The 16,733-nt window shown below is 41.5% G+C and overlaps 1 protein-coding gene across 2 annotated transcripts in view; it reads right to left on the reverse strand.

The window, feature by feature from the left end:
- Positions 1–6,765, reverse strand: part of lman1 (lectin, mannose-binding, 1) — a 31,163-nt gene extending 24,398 nt beyond the window's left edge. Inside the window, exons 1-8 of one of the 2 annotated variants that reach the window (XM_014138846.2) lie at positions 6,490–6,765; positions 4,924–5,078; positions 2,936–3,043; positions 2,563–2,624; positions 1,952–2,051; positions 1,184–1,307; positions 853–911; positions 477–609 (exon numbers count right to left, since the gene is read on the reverse strand). In XM_014138846.2, coding sequence (XP_013994321.1) covers positions 477–609; positions 853–911; positions 1,184–1,307; positions 1,952–2,051; positions 2,563–2,624; positions 2,936–3,043; positions 4,924–5,078; positions 6,490–6,724 — 976 coding nt within the window. In that variant the 5' untranslated portion in view covers positions 6,725–6,765. Of the gene's footprint in view, positions 1–476; positions 610–852; positions 912–1,171; positions 1,308–1,951; positions 2,052–2,562; positions 2,625–2,935; positions 3,044–4,923; positions 5,079–6,489 lie in introns of both variants that reach the window. The other variant, XM_014138845.2, reaches the window with a different exon arrangement.
- Between the last annotated feature and the right edge of the window lie 9,968 nt (positions 6,766–16,733).

A 16,733-nucleotide genomic window follows, 5' to 3' on the forward strand; every position in this document is an offset into this window, starting at 1 on the left:
AACTGATTGGCTCAAACGCATTAAGGAAATAAATTCCACAAATTAACAAGGCACACCTGCTAATTGAAACGCATTCCAGGGGACTTCCTCAAAGCTGGTTGAGAGAATGCCAAGATTGTGCAAAGCTGTCATCAAGGCAAAGGGTGGCTACTTTGAAGAATCTCAAATAGAAAATATATTTTGATTTGTTTAACCCTTTTTTTGCTTACCTCATGATTCCATGTGTTATTTCATAGTTTTGATGTCTTCACTATTATTCTACAATGTATAAAAATAGTTTAAAAAAAAATAAAAAATAGAAAAACCTTAAATGAGTAGGTGTCAACTTTTGACTGGTACAGTATGTAATTTTTTTAATGGGTCCGCAGCCTAATTAAAAAAATTGCCCATCCCTGATCTAGAATGTAAAAAGTAGCATATAACATGTATAGCAAAGACAGGATGAAGTGTGAGGAATATTATTGAGTGAAACTAACTGGGTTGTCCCTGAATGTCCGGATGCTCCTTCTGATAGTCCTCTTTCTTTTTGTCCAGATCCTGCTGAAAGTTCTCAAATTCCTCCTGGTACTTGTCCTTGTCCTGCTTGGGCATCTCTGCTTCAGGTGGGGGCTTCAAATGGGACAAAACAAGCCCTGTGAACCAGCACTGAAGAGACTGATGCACTGTACTCCTCTTACTTACATAATGCTTTCTCATACCTCTATCGAAGAAATAGGGCACACAATTCACTCTGATGTTCTTCCATTTAAAATTGTACTGAGTGGTACTGTAAGTGGTTTAACTTGTGGTAAGTGGAAACTGTACCAGTTACAGATATGACTATGAGTAGTATAACTAAGAAAATCTAGTTACCAGTTCTTGGCCAGGTTCTGATAGTCTGAACGTCAAGAAGGACAGGACATCATGATCATCTGGAAGACAAAAGTTACATTCAAAACACATTAAATATGATAAAAACAAAATAATTGGTTTCATGATTGACCATTACAACCTAACAATACCCACATTTTACATTTCAAGCAGTTTAATCTAAATAAATTAGGAAAAGTAAAAATCTAATTTGAAAGAAATGACATAAAAAGGGGGTCATAAAAAGGGGGTCTTAAGGCAAGTTTAATAATGCATTACAACCACAATGCATTATACCTGCAGGTCTCAATTAAACTGTTACCAAGATAACCACCTGCTAGACCACCAGTGGCAGCGGAGATGCCGAAGTAGCCCTCCTGTGGAATGACCATGTTGTCCACTTTTGTACAAAACTCATAGTCATCCTTATCTGGTGTGAACCCATTGTTGATCAGCACCTGACAGGACAGACAAGGTTTTTAGCACATTAACCAAGTGCAATCAATTAAAATGCATTATAATTGTGTACTGTTTTACCCTTTTTCCTCCCCAATTTCTTAATATCCAAATTGGGAGTAAGTCTTGGCCCATCGATGTGACTCACGTACGGACTCGGGAGAGGCGAAGGTCGAGAGCCATGCGTCCTCCGAAACACGACCCTGCCAAGCCGCACTGCTTCTTGACACACTGCTTGCTTAACCCGGAAGCCAGCCGCACCAATGTGTTGAAGGAAACACCGTACAACTGGCGACCGTGTCAGCGTGCATGCGCCCGGCCCACCACATGATTCACCCGAGCGCGATGGGACAACGACATCCCAGCCAGCCAAACCCTCCCCTAACCCGAACAACGCTGGGCCAATTGTGCACCGCCTCACGTGTCTCTACAGATCCAGGATCGAACCCAGATCTGTAGTGACACCTCAAGCACTGCGATGCAGTGCCTTAGACCGCTGCGCCACTTGGGAGGCGCGGCATATTTCTGTGTTTGATGCATTCGGGTGTTGATCATTTTATCGTGTTCTCAATAAATGGCCAATATAAAAACACCAGTCAAATTTGTCTAGGGTTTTTAAATTGGAGGGGATTGATAATTTACTTACTATTAGTGTTCTTTTATAGTATGTTATTTTGGCTCTGACGGGATAGGGTTTGTTACGGAAGTCTCTTAAACATGTCCCCAGGGCCTGAGTCGTGCCATCACTGAAAAGAAAACATCCTTTTTTTAGACACATTACATAGTAGTATTAGAAGTAGTAGTAGTACTACTTTATATATATATCACAAGAAGGGAAATTCATTCATCCCCACAAGCATCGACAATACAAAGTACAAAGGCAGACCTGGATTTATAACAAGTATAAAGGATACATGCACCATAGCAGCAAGAGAAACAAGTACAGAGAATATAGTGCTCCATAGATGGCCATACAAACAGAAAATACATGGTTTGGAGATTTCAGAAATTAAGGAAAACAGTTCCAATTAATGTGTAAACACAGAGTAGTGACGACACAGAAGACAGTGGTGTAAGCTCTAAGACATAGATGGCACAGAAAAGTGATTTCCAGCTTTCACTGCCCAGGGAGATTAGGATGAGAGAGAGGATTATAATCTCCAACCACAAATAAATAATTATATTTTCTAATCTTCTTTTAAGTTGTAAAAATGTTCAGTTGGTGATGTCAGTAAGGCGAAGGAAATGTTGACTTACTTTGGGTGATCATAAACAAGTTTGCCATTGTTTCCCACTACCAGCACAGCAGGGTTATTTTTCTAAAACAAACAGTAAAACAAACAACAATCTGTAATCTACCTAATCTAGGTTTTAAAGGTCATTGTGTTTCTTTCACAACGTCCAATACATGCTATCAGACCTAGGCTACAACTTGAAAATATGAGTATGTGTATTTGAATTTTAAAAGTATTAATGACATTATGAAAAAAAACGGTTAATTTACATTTTACCTGAATTAATTTGCAATATCCTTTTGACTTTTTTGCTTTAGCCATAATTAAATAAATAAATACATTTATTGTAAATTGATTAAATGAACGTAATAAAATCATAAAATTTGAGCACCAACCTTCCCATCGTTGTCAAAGGAATCGAAGAAGATGCCGATGCCGTTCCAGTTGTCAGCGGCTCCATAGACAGGACCATCCAGGCCTTGTGCACTGGTGAACCATATCGCCTGTTAGAGGGATGAGGACATGGAGACTGTGAATGTCCAAAAATACTTATTTTAACGGTCTGAATAACCATAGGTAACAGTAGCGCAGCCGAGGGACAGAGAGATAAATATAGAGACAGTAGATACAGTAAAATGTACAGTACAGTGAACGCATAATGTAGGACTTGAACCCACGACCTTGGCGTTACTAGTGCCACGCGTTTACCTATCTGAGCCACACAGGGACAGGACAGACATGCAGAGATAAACAAGGGGATTAACCTGTAGTCTGAGCTGAAAGGTCAGCACAACCCCACATTCACTACCAGCAGACTAGCTGCCGGGATATAGGCATAGGTAGCTCAATGGACATTAATAGGCATACCTATCACACTATTGAGCCGACACAAAACATACTGTACTGGCTCTAATATTTCATTTTCACATATCTTCCAGCACGGCTCCAGCAACTATGGTGGATGTGTGACCAGGCCAGTACAGCTTGGCTCAGCTCAGTAGGCTGACTAGGGCTAGAGCATAGAGAATTATAGAGGACTCTAGTGCCCATAAGGCCATTTTAGCATGGGGAGTGCCATTGAGGAGTTTTACCATAGGAGCCCCACAGTGGAGTTAAAATAATACCCATAAAACCTAGTGGTCGAACAAGGAAATGGTTCCAGTTGTTTTTCCATCATTCATTTTTCCCCATATGCGATTTTAGAAACACTTAAAATAAGGTCTGTGTTTCGTGTAGGCATACCAAGGCATGACGTTTTGATAACCATGTAAATCTCTCTCGGACAAGGTGACTTTTATCAATATATTTGTCTCTACTCATTTCTCAGATTCTAAAAAGCGTCATTAGTATCAATGTAGACATCATGCAAGACTACAAATCCCAGCAAGCTGCTGCACATCATATCTAGCTGACACCTTTACTAACAGGTATTGTGTCAGTTTAAAAACATGCACAAGACTGTTCACAGAATTGTCAATTTAAAGAAAATGCAGCCAATTTATTCATTACTACATTTAGCTAACATTAGATAGTTAATCCAGAGGTTCTTACCTTTGCCTCAATTTGGCTGTCTCTTCCAGATCATCATGGCATTTGTATTTCTTAATGATAGCCATGTTTGTTTGTTGGGGGGGGTAAATACAGGTAACTATATTGATAAAAATCACCTTCTCCTAAAGAAATTGACATGGTTATCAAAATGTCATGCCAGGGTAAGCCTACACGAAACACAGCCCTTATTTTAAAGTGTTTCTAAAATGGGAAAAATGAATGATGGAAAAAACAACTGGAAACATTTCCTTGTTCGACCACTAGCTTTTATGGGTATTATGACTCATACTGTGGTACTCTATTCTCAAGTAGTCAACTGGGTGGGACTTCCTATGGGGTTAAGGAAGGTTCACATAATTCCATCCAGGTCATCAGGAGGGATCAGCCAATGAATTATACTTGTGCGCAAAAACAGTAGCAGAAGAAGAAAACTGACTACTTCAAAATAGAGATGGCCTCAACGGAGCTGCCTGTGGGCTCACAGACGCCATAATGGGAGAGATACACATTCCCTATGGGCTAGAGTCGGAGTATATGGAAGCCATAGGAAGGAAAGTCTTCTTGCTCACTTGGCTAGCTTCACAATAACAAGACGCATACATATACTGTAGCCAGTGTTTTTAAAGCACACTACAGTTATCCCAGGGTTAAGTCATGCTTGTGTGAAAGGAGGGTAGGATAGCCCTGGGCTAAATTTAACCCATATTTAAGGATAGCCCTGTGCTAAGAAAATGCTGTGTGAAAAGGCCTAGTATTAAGCTAGACATGAGTGAATTTCCCTATCTTTATATAATAAAGGAAAATTGACTTGGCAACGTGGTGTTCCTCTTACCAGGCCATCCGCTCCCATCCTCCCTCGTCCAGACACACGGAATGTCACCTCTGCTTCCCAGTTGTCAAAGTTGACCGCGGTCTTGGTCCAGACCGAGCCCTTCTGACTCCTGAGAGAGGGGGTGATACGGACCTGATCGGCACTGGGGATGGCATCTGGAAAAGACACAAGACGTTAATGTTAGTTAGCAAGGTTGGGGTAAAGTCATACTGACCAAACCCTTACTGACAGAAGGCTAAGACAGCTCAGTTACCAGAAGCACTAGTGGTCCATTCCGTTATGACTGTAATGGACTGTACGGTACAGAAGCTTTGTGACTGACTGTGAATGTCCAGAAATACTTGTTTAACTGTTTGCATAGCGTAACTAAGTAAAGTAAGTAAGCCTTGTCCAAGCCATAATGGCCCATAGTGCAACTACAGGTGGAGAACCAGTATTGGTCCAGGGTAAACAATTGACCAGAAGTTATTTTCTTTACAAGCCTTGGGGTTAGTGTCTTAAGCCTACGTACACGTGTTACTGAGATTATTATTATTATTTCCAGGGTTCTTTGTGGACAACATTTACATGGATTAATTACATTCTGAAACCTTAAGTAAAGACAAAATAGGTAGCCTATACATAAACCCAATATTGTTAGCATTACAGTCAAGGGTTTGGTAGACAGCCAAGGTCCACAATAGTTTGTATATTTTGAGCCTACATTCAAAATGTCACAGTAGTTTAATCGTGTGTGTAAAACATGCCATATTCTGTACCCTGATAAGAAATGGACAACATGATCAAATTGACTCCTAAATCAGGGTGAGTCGACACCAGTCCGGGACCTTTGCACTGCTTCTAAAGACACTGATTTGTTAACCCTTTACATTACACAAAAACCATGCTAGTAGAGGGACAGATCAATTCAATAGGAAACAGAAATCAACCCATACAATACTCACCAACTTTAAAAAGGTTAAAGCGTTTTCTCTTATAATATTATAAAACCCAATGCTGGCTATTGCATGTGTGCAATGCTGTGGTAGTTTTCCAAAACCTGGAATGATCTGTATGTCCATATTTTGTTTCTATAGGCTGCAACGTTGTTAACAAGAACCCCCTCAACTTTTATACCGTGTCAGCTATAATGAAATGTAAGCTTGGCAACACCAGATGGTATACTTTGGGGTAGGGTGATTTAGGCAGCTGGCAGGCATGAACGTGACAAGGTAGTACTCAATGTAGCTAACGTTAGCTAGCTACTTGGTAACTTTACTGATGTCTGCATGTGTATTTCTTCTCTTCTCCTGCTTCTCTCCCCGTCTGATGTTGCTGCTCATTTCACTGCCATAACATGTTGAAACGAGTTTGATATCAGGCCCACTGACTAATCCTCAGTGGGTACAGGCAGTAGCCGGATAGCTACAACAAACGTGTCATAAAATGTCGTCCCCCCACCCACATGCAAAATAGCTAGCTACAATCGCTGGTTAGAATGGCAAGATATCTATCGCAGTGAATTCACCTTATTATAACGGTCAGCAATTGCCTAGCCACCGGCACCAGTCATAAACTGAAACTTACTTCCACTGTGTACCCAAAAGGGAATATTCCCGTCGGCTTGAGACAGGTGCGGTCCCTTGAAACTGTACTTGTATTCAAACCGGCGGTTTGGGGCGTCTGCAGTCGAAGCAGCGGCGGCGATATTATTGGCATTACTGTGGTGGAATATTAAAGTTAATATCAATAAACACGCATTAGCAGCCAGGCGGGTTACTATGGACACTGCCATCTTTTGGTACCACTGCTGACGTAGCATTGAATCAGAGAGGATGATGGGAATGCTTGTAGGGCCAACAGGGCGCTTTCTTATTGGTTGAATCCCTAGACATTGTAGGTTGAAAGTACACGTTGTAGGCTGACATATGCCTGCTTTTCTTTCACAATGTAAACAACCACCGTCACATTTTTGTTTTCACAATGTAGCCCAACCAGTCTTACTTTGTTGTATTTTCGTAAATCTTTGCCATATTTTACCAACATATTTTATCGAGTCCTGTGATGTGGCCACATCTTTCACCTCAAGTGACCTATTGGCTGTGCAAAAATAACAGCGTGACCACATCATACACGACTTGATTCATGATTTATAATGATTTGCTATTTGGTGGAGGTATATACCTACTCTATTGTTGTGAAGGATATATACATGTTTATTTACCATAACAGCCATAACATAATGATCCTGAATAACAACAACAATAAAAGTAGTGATGATAAGAAGGGCCCTGGAGGGAATGGCTGCCATTTTAACGCCTCTTAACCACCTGTGCTATTTTGTGTGTTTTTTCACATGGTTTGTAACTTATTTTGTACATACTGTTGATTCTACCGTCTCTTATGACCGAAAATAACTTCTAGATATCAGAACCGAGATTACTCACCTCGAACTGGACAAAGATTTTTTATTTAATGAGACTGAAGTGAAAGATATAGCGCTGCTCCCAGACAAGGCCCAAATCCCCATCATTCGCACGAAGAAAAAAAGGAAATACATGGGCCGGAGATCAGGGTGCCTTGTGAGAATTTGTCGGCGAGTGGGTAACCCACCTCCAGCATCCATTCTATTGGCCAACGTGCAATCACTGGAGAATAAACTGGATGAGCTCCATTTGAGACTATCTTACCAACGGGACATTAAAAACGGTAATATCTTATGTTTCACTGAGTCGTGGTTGAACTACAACACAGATAATATACAGTTGGCTGGGTTTTCCCTGCATCGGCAGGACAGGACAGCTACGTCCGTTAAGACGAGGGGTGGGGGTGTGTCTCTATTTGTCAATAACAGCTGGTGCACGATATCTAATATTAAGGTAGTCTCAAGGTATTTTGCTCGCCTGAGGTAGAGTACCTCATGATAAGCTTTAGACCACACTATCTACGAGGAGAGTTTTCATCTATATTTTTCATATCCGTCTATTTAACACCACAAACCGACGCTGGCACTAAGACACACTCAACGAGCTGTATAAGGCAATAAACAAACAAGAATATGCTCATCTAGAAGCCGCGCTCCTAGTGGCCGGGAACTTTAATGCACTTAAATCCTTTTTTCCTCATTTCTACCAGCATGTCATGTGCAACCAGAGGGGGAAAAAATGTATGCCACCTTTACTCCGCATGCAGAGAAGCGTACAAAGCTCTCCCTCACCCTCCATTTGGAATATCTGACCATAATTCTATCCTCCTGATTCCTGCTTACAAGAAAAAACTAAAGCAGAAAGTACCAGTGACTCGCTCAATACGGAAGTGGTCAGATGACGCGGATGCTACGCTACAGACTGGAATATGTTCCGGAATTCATCCAATGGCATTGAGGAGTAAGTCACCTCAGTCACTGGCTTCATTAATAAGTGCATCGACGACATTGTCCCCATTGGACCGTACGTATGTACCCCAACCAGAAGCTATGGATTACAGGCAACATCCGCACCGAGGTAAAGGCTAGAGCTGCCGCTTTCAAGGAGCGGGACTCTAACCCGGACGCTTATAAGAAATCCTGCTATGCCCTCAGACGAACCATCAAACAGCCAAAGCGTCAATACAGGACTAAGATTGAATCCTACTACATTGGCTCTGACCTTCGTAGTATGTGTCATGGCTTGCAAACTATTATGGACTACAAAGGGAAACCCAGCTGCAAGCTATTAAGTGATGTGAGCCTACCAGACGGGCTAAATGCCTTTATGCACCAGCTGTTCCAGACGACTGTGTGATCATGCTCTCCGTAGCCGATGTGAGTAAGACCTTTAAACAGGTCAACATTCACAAAGCCGCGGGGCCAGATGGATTACCAGGATGCGTACTCAGAGCATGCACGGACCAACTGGCAAGTGTCTTCATTTCCATTTTCAACCTTTCCCTGACGTAGTCTGTAATACCTACATGTTTCAAGCAGACCACCATAGTCCCTGTGCCCAAGAATGCGAAGGTAACCTGCCTAAATGACTACCGCCCTGTAGCACTCACGTCGGTAGCCATGAAGTGCTTTGAAAGGCTGGTCATGGCTCACATCAACATCCTCCTCCCGGAAACCCTAGACCCACTACAATTCGCATACCGCCCCAACAGACCCACAGATGACGCAATCTCAATTACACTCTACACTGCCCTTTCCCACCTGGACAAAATGAACACCTATGTGAGAAAACTGTTCATTGACTACAGCTCAGCGTTCAACACCATAGTGCCCACAAAGCTAAGAACCCTGGGACTAAACAACTCCCTCTGCAACTGGACCCTGGACTTCCTGACTGGCTGACCCAAGGTGGTAAGGGTAGGCAACAACACATCTGCCACGCTGATCCTCAACACGGGGCCCCTCAGGGGTGCGTGCTTAGTCCCCTCCTGTACTCCCTGTTCACCCACAACTGCGTGGCCAACCACAAATCCAACACCATCATTAAGTTTGCTGACGACACAATGGAGGTAGACCTGACCACCAACAGTGATGAGACAGCCTATAGGATGGAGATCAGAGACACAGGACAACAACCTCACCCTCAACTTGAGCGAGACAAAGGAGATGATTGTGGACTACAGGAAAAGGAGGGTCAAACACGCCCCCATTCACGTGGCTGTAGTGTAGTGAGTCGAGAGTTTCAAGTTCCTTGGTGTTCACATCACCAACAAACTATCATGGTCCAAACACAACAAGACAGTCGTGAAGAGGGCATGACAACGCCTTTTCCCCCTCAGGAGAGTGAAAAGATTTGGCATGGGTCCCCAGATCCTCAAAAGGTTCTATAGCTGCACCATCGAGACCATCCTGACCATTTACATCACTGCCTGGTATGGCAACTGCTTGGCATCTAACCATAAGGCACTACAGAGTGTAGTGCATACAGCCAAGTACATCACTGGGGCCAAGCTTCCTGCCATCCAGGACCTACAGTGACAAGAAAAAATATGTGAACCCTTTGGAATTTCCTGGATTTCTGGATAAATGGGTCATAAACTTTGATCTGACCTTCATCTAAGTCACAACAATAGACACACACAGCTTAAACTAACACCGTAGCCAAACCGTCCCCGCACATGCGCCATCGTGCGCAAATTGATTTTGTCCCCCCACACCAAACGCGATCATGACACATAGGCTGAAATATCAAAGCAAACTCTGAACCAATTATATTAATTTGGGGACAGGTCGAAAAGCATTAAACATTTATGGAAATGTAACTAGCTAGCTTGCAGTTGCCAGCTAATTTGTCCTATTTAGCTAGCTTGCTGTTGCTAGCTAATTTGTCCTTGGATATAAACGGTGAGTTGTTATTTTACCTGAAATGCACAAGCTCCTCTACTCCAACAATTAATCCACACATAAAACGGTCAACCGAATCGTTTCTAGTCATCTATCCTCCTTCCAGGCTTTTTCTTCTTTGTACTTTATATGGCGATTGGCATCTAACTTTCATAGTTACCACAATGACCGACCGAACTCGGTTCATCTTTCAATCGCCCACGTGGGTATAACCAATGAGGATATGGCATGTGGGTATCTGCTTCTATAAACAAATGAGGAGATGGGAGAAGCAGGACTTGCACCGCGTTCAGCGGCACAAATAGAACTGACTTCTATTTTAGCACTTGGCAACGCAGACGCTCGTTGGCGCGCGCAAGCAGTGGGGGTGCGATAATTGAATAACATGCATGTTTAAATTTATTTTGCACAGCTCGCGCACACGACACGAGCGATGTGGTCAGCATGTAATTGCATACAAACAATTATATGTTTTCCTGTCTTTATTGAACACACCGTGTAAACATTCACGGTGCAGGGTGGGAAAAGAATGTGAACCCTTGGATTTAATAACTGGTTGACCCTCAATTGGAAGCAATAACCTCAACCAAACGTTTTCTGTAGCTGCGGATCAGACCTGCACAACGATCAGGAGGAATTTTGAACCATTCCTCTTTACAAAACTGTTTCAGTTCAGCAATATTCTTGGGATGTCTGGTGTGAACCGCTCTCTTGAGGTCATGTCACTGCATCTCAATCGGGGTGAGGTCAGGACTCTGACTGGGCCACTCCAGAAGGCGTATTTTATTCTGTTGAAGCCATTCTGTTGTTGATTTACTTCTGTGTTTTGGGTCGTTGTCCTGTTGCATCACCCAACTTCTGTTGACCTTCAATTGGTGGACAGATAGCCTTACATTCTCCTGCAAAAATTCTTGATGAACTTGGAAGTTCATTTTTCCGTCGATGATAGCAAGCTGTCCAGGCCCTGAGGCAGCAAAGCAGACCCAAACCATGACGCTCCCTCCACCATACTTTACAGCTGGGATGAGGTTTTGATGTTGGTGTGCTGTGCCTTTTTTTTCTCCAGACATTTTTCTCCACACATGTGTTCCTTCCTTCCAAACAACTCAACTTTAGTTTAATCTGTCCAAAGAATATTTTGCCAGTAGCGCTGTTGTGAACTTCAGAAGTGCAGCAATGTTTTTTTTTTGGACAGCAGTGACTTCTTCCGTGGTGTCCTCCCATGAACACCATTCATGTTTAGTGTTTTACGTATCGTAGACTCGTCAACAGAGATGTTAGCATGTGCCATAGATTTCTGTAAGTTTAGCTGACACTCTAGGATTCTTCTTAACCTCATTGAGCATTCTGCTTTGTGTGCTTGCAGTCATCTTTGCAGGACAGCCAGTCCTAGGGAGAGTACCAACAGTGCTGAACTCTCTCCATTTATAGACAATTTGTTTTACAGTGGACTGATGAACATCAAGGCTTTTAGAGATACTTTTGTAACCTGTTGTATTTGGCGCATGTGACAAATAAAATTTGATTTGATACATGTGTTTTTACAGCTTTGAGTCTTTCTGGGTAAGTCTCTAAGAGCTGTCCACACCTGGATTGCACAACATTTGCCAATTATTATTATTTTCAGGTTTCTTCAAGCTATGTCAAATTGGTTGTTGATGAATGCTAGACAACCATGTGTTGTCATGTGTTGCTGCCATGCTATGTTGTTGTCTTAGGTCTCTCTTTATGTTGTCGTGATGTGTGTTTTGTCCTATATTTTTAATCCCAGCCCCCGTCCCTGCATGAAGCCTTTTGCCTTTTGGTAGGCCGTCATTGTAAATAAGAATTTGTTCTTAACTGACTTGCCTAGTTAAATAAAGGTTAAATAAAAATACAAATAAAAATGTTCAGGTTTTGCCATAGATTTTCAAGCAGATTTAAGTCCAAACTGTATCTCGGGCCACTCAGCAACATTCACTGTCTTTTTGGTAAGCAACTCCAGTGTTGATTTGGCTTTAAGGTGTTTTTAGGTTGTTGTCCTGTTGAAAGGTGAATTCATCTCCCAGTGTCTGGTGGAAAGCAGACTGAACCAGGTTTTCCCCTAGCATTTTGCCTGTGCTTATCTCCATTCCATTTATTTTTAATTCTGAAAAACTCCCCAGTCCTTAACGATTACAAGCATGCCCATAACATGACGCATGGCACCACTGTGCTTGAAAAAAATGGAGAGTTGTACTTAGAAATGTGTTGTGTTGGATTTGCCCCAAGCACAACACTTTGTATGTGACAAATAAAATTAGATTTGATTTGAAGAAGTTAATTGCTTTGCCACATTATTTGCAGTATTTCTTTAGTGCCTTATTGCAAACAGGATGCATGTTTTGGAATGTGTTTTATTATGTACAAGCTTCCTTCTTTTCACTGTCATTTAGGTTATTATTGTGGAATAACTACAATATTGTTGATCCATCCTCAGTTTTCTCCTATCACAGACATTAAACTCTGTAACTGTTATAAAGTCCCCATTGGCCTCATAGTAAAATCCCTGAGTGGTTTCTTTCCTCTCTGGCAACTGAATTAGGAAGGATGCCTGTATCTTTGTAGTGACTGAGTGTATTCATACACCATCCAAATTGTAATTAATAACTTCACCATGCTCAAAGTCTGCTTTTTTTATTTAAATTTTTTTCCCATCTACCAATAGGTGTCCTTCTTTGCGAGGCATTGGAAACCCTACCTGGTCTTTGTGGTTTAATCTGTGTTTGAAATTTACTGCTCGACTGTATGACCTTACAGATAATTGTTTGTGTGGGGTATAGAGATGAGGTAGTCATTAACAAAAATAATGTTAAAAACTATTATGAGGCCATGCAATCTATTATGTGACTTATTAAGCAAATCTTTACTCCTGAACTTATTTGGGCTTGCCATAACAAAGGGGTTGAATACTTATTGACTGAATACATTTCAGCTTTTCCTTTTTTATTAATTAGTAAACATTTCCAAAAATACAATTCCACTTTGACATTATGGGGTATTGTGTGTGTAGGCCAGTGACACATCTCAATATTATCCATTCTAAATTCAGGCTGTAACAACCAAATGTGCAATAATTCAAGAGCTGTGTATACAATCTGAAGGCATAGCTGGGCTTGTTTATGCTGTCGTTAAGTTGTGCACTAAAACTACATGTATCTGTAGCAAGTGAACAATAAATAATTTGACACAGCTCTGTAATTGGGAGGAGAACACAACACTTGCTGTGCCCATCTCCAACCCCCTGTATGCATCCATTATGAAGGTTAAACGAAGCAGCGAAGCGGATATGCTCTTGGAAAAGTGTTAAAAATGAACACTTGGTTCTGTATTACAACACTGCTTACTGACATTTTAATTTTCACCAGGCCTTGGCCTAAGACCAGAGTCATTAAAAAAGCTCAAGCAACTTTAAGTAATTGATGGACAGTCAGACAGGATGTTTAGTGTCCACTTTGCTTTTCTCTCTATCACCGTCTGGGGAACTTGGCTGCTTTCACATAAACCCATTGAGAGATTCTGGCTTAGCTTCTGTACTGTGTAGGCAAACCAGAAAAATCACTCCAACAAATTCACATACAAAAGCCCAACACCTTCCCAAGCTCTTATGCTTTTCTTTAAAAAAGTGATTCTGATTCTGAATGATGACTGAATCCAGCCAACTCAAAGATTGTCTGTAGCTCAGTTGGTAGAGCATGGTGTTTGCAACGCCAGGGTTGTGGGTTCGATTCCCACGGGGGGCCAGTACGGGGGGAAAAAAATACAAATGAATGAAATCTATGCATTCACTACTGTAAGTCGCTCTGGATAAGAGCGTCTGCTAAATGACAAAAAAAACAAAAAACAAAAAAACAATTGGGAATCCATCCCAAAAAATAATCAAGATTGTCCACGTAACAGGACAATAAGTAACAACAATAATCAAGGGTGCGGTGGATGCATTTGTAATATAAATTAAAGTCAGTAAGTAAACATATTGTACAATGCAAAATAATTATCAACAACAATGGTGCAGGTTGGTCAGATACTGTCCCTCGTCTTGCAAACCCACAGCTCTGCACCTTTCCTCAACAGGATGGGTAGCTTTTTCTCATCCATTAATGATGATTTCAAATTTGGGGAAATAAAACTCTCTAGTTGCTTTATATTTTTTGACATTGGCAACCCTGTCTCAGGTTCTGTGGTGGTGCAATGACAACACAGCCTTTCCTCTACAGGGAGCCAGGTTTTCCTGTTTCTACTCTTTTCAATAGCAAGGCTGTGCTCACTGAGCCTGTACTTTGTCAATGTTTTTCTAAGGTTTTGATCAGTAACCACGGTCAAATAGTTTACTGTGGTGTACTGGTGATTTAGGGCCAGATAGCACTGCATTTTGCTTTGTGCTTCTTGTGTTTGTGTTTGTGACCAGCTGGATGAGGGCACCGTTTTCTTTGCGCAGCTCTTGGCAATGCAGGACTTGGTAAGGATATGAGTGGGGGTCACGGCATTTCATTTTTTTGTGTATTTCTTATTAGTGGCAGTGGCCTAATTTTGCCCTGCATGCATTGTTTGTAGTTTTCATCTGCATGCAGTGCAGTGTTTCAGTGGGGTGTTTGTCCCATTGGTGAAATCTTGCTCTGCATGCAGCGTTTCAGTGGGGTGTTTGTCCCATTGGGTGAAATCTTGCTTTACAAGTGTACCCCACACCTCGCTGCCATAAAGTGTAATTGGTATAATGACATATTCAATTCATTTTTAATAGATATTTCAATTTGAATTTGTTTTTTAATGGTGTAGAATGCCCTGCTTGCTTTCTTTCACAGTTCATTCACTGTCTCATTTACATGTCCAGTTGAGCTTATTTTAAACCTAAATAATTTTAGTGTGCGGTACTCTATATGTTTTGGACTCTTTCCCTCAACATGGGTCAAAGTTATTATTTTCCTCCTGAGAACAAATAAACTATGTCCCAATTGATAAGGATTCAGCCCATTCCCACGATACCTACCGTTTAAAAGTCGGCATCAGCATCCATGCTTTCGCCAGGTATATCCCATACCCCTTGCGACACAACTTCTGGGAAATTGCGCATTTGAAGTCCCCGCTTTAAATATTATTTTTTTCTCCAGAAGAATGAAGAATAACTTATTGTAATGTGAATATTATGTTTGTTTATTTATCAATTTACGTTAAAATGTTAATCAAATTTCTGTCATATATATATATATATATATATATAGTCATATATACAGTATTTTAAATTGAATCATTTGTACATACGGTGCCTTCAGACCCCTTCACTTTTTCCACATTTTGTTACGTTACAGCCTTATTCTAAAATGGATTAAATACATGTTTTTCCTCAATCTACACACAATACCCCATAATGACATCACAATACCCCATAATGACATCACAATACCCCATAATGACATCACAATACCCCATAATGACATCACAATACCCCATTATCAAATATTAAAAACAGATTTTTAGAAATGTTTGTAAACGTATTAAAAATATTAAACAGAAATACCTTATTTACATAAGTATTCAGACCCTTTGCTATGAGACTAAAAATTGTGCTCAGATGCATCCTGTTTCCATTGATCATCCTTGAGATGTTTCTACAATTTGACTGAACTCCACCTGTGGTAAATTCAATTGATTGGACATGATTTGGATTGGTCAGGGAGGTGTCCAAGAACCCAATGGTCACTCTGATAGAGCTCCAGAGTTCCTCTGTGGATATGGGAGAACCTTCCAGAAGGACAACCATCTCTGCAGCACTCCACCAATCAGGCCTTTACGGTAGAGTGGCCAGACGGAAGCCCCTCCTCAGTAAAAGGCACATGACAGCCCACTTGGAGTTTGCCAAAAGACACCTAAAGGACTCTCAGACCATAAGAAACAAGATTCTCTGATCTGATGAAACCAAAATTGAACCATTTGGCCAGAATGCAATGGGTCACGTCTGGAGGAAACATGTTACCATCCGGTGAAGCTTGGTGGTGGCAGCATCATGCTGTAGGGATGTTTTTCAGTGGCAGGGACTGGGAGACTAGTCAGGATCGAGGGAAAGATGAATGGAGCAAAGTACAGATCCTTGATGAAAACCTGCTCCAGAGCACTCAGGACCTCAGACTGGGGCGAAGGTTCACCATCCAACAGGACAATGACCCTAAGCACACAGCCAAGACAATGCAGGAGTGGCTTCAGGACAAGTCTCTGAATATCCTTGAGCGGCCCATCCAAAGTCCGGACTTGAACCCGATCAAACATCTCTGGAGAGACCTGAAAATAGCTGTGCAGCGACGCTCCCCATCCAACCTGACAGAGCTTGAGAGGATCTGCCAAGCCTGTCTAGCTTGCTAACTATTGACTTGATCTAGCTAGCTAGTTGGCAAGCGATCTCGTCCGAATTTGCTGTTTAGACAAACAACGAAACTAACAAATTCAGTAATGTGTGCATTATGAAGAAAGTGACCGTTTTTAAATCCTGAAA

This window comes from Salmo salar, chromosome ssa13 (genome assembly GCF_905237065.1).
Source record: "Salmo salar chromosome ssa13, Ssal_v3.1, whole genome shotgun sequence".
Taxonomy (NCBI): Eukaryota; Metazoa; Chordata; class Actinopteri; order Salmoniformes; family Salmonidae; genus Salmo; species Salmo salar.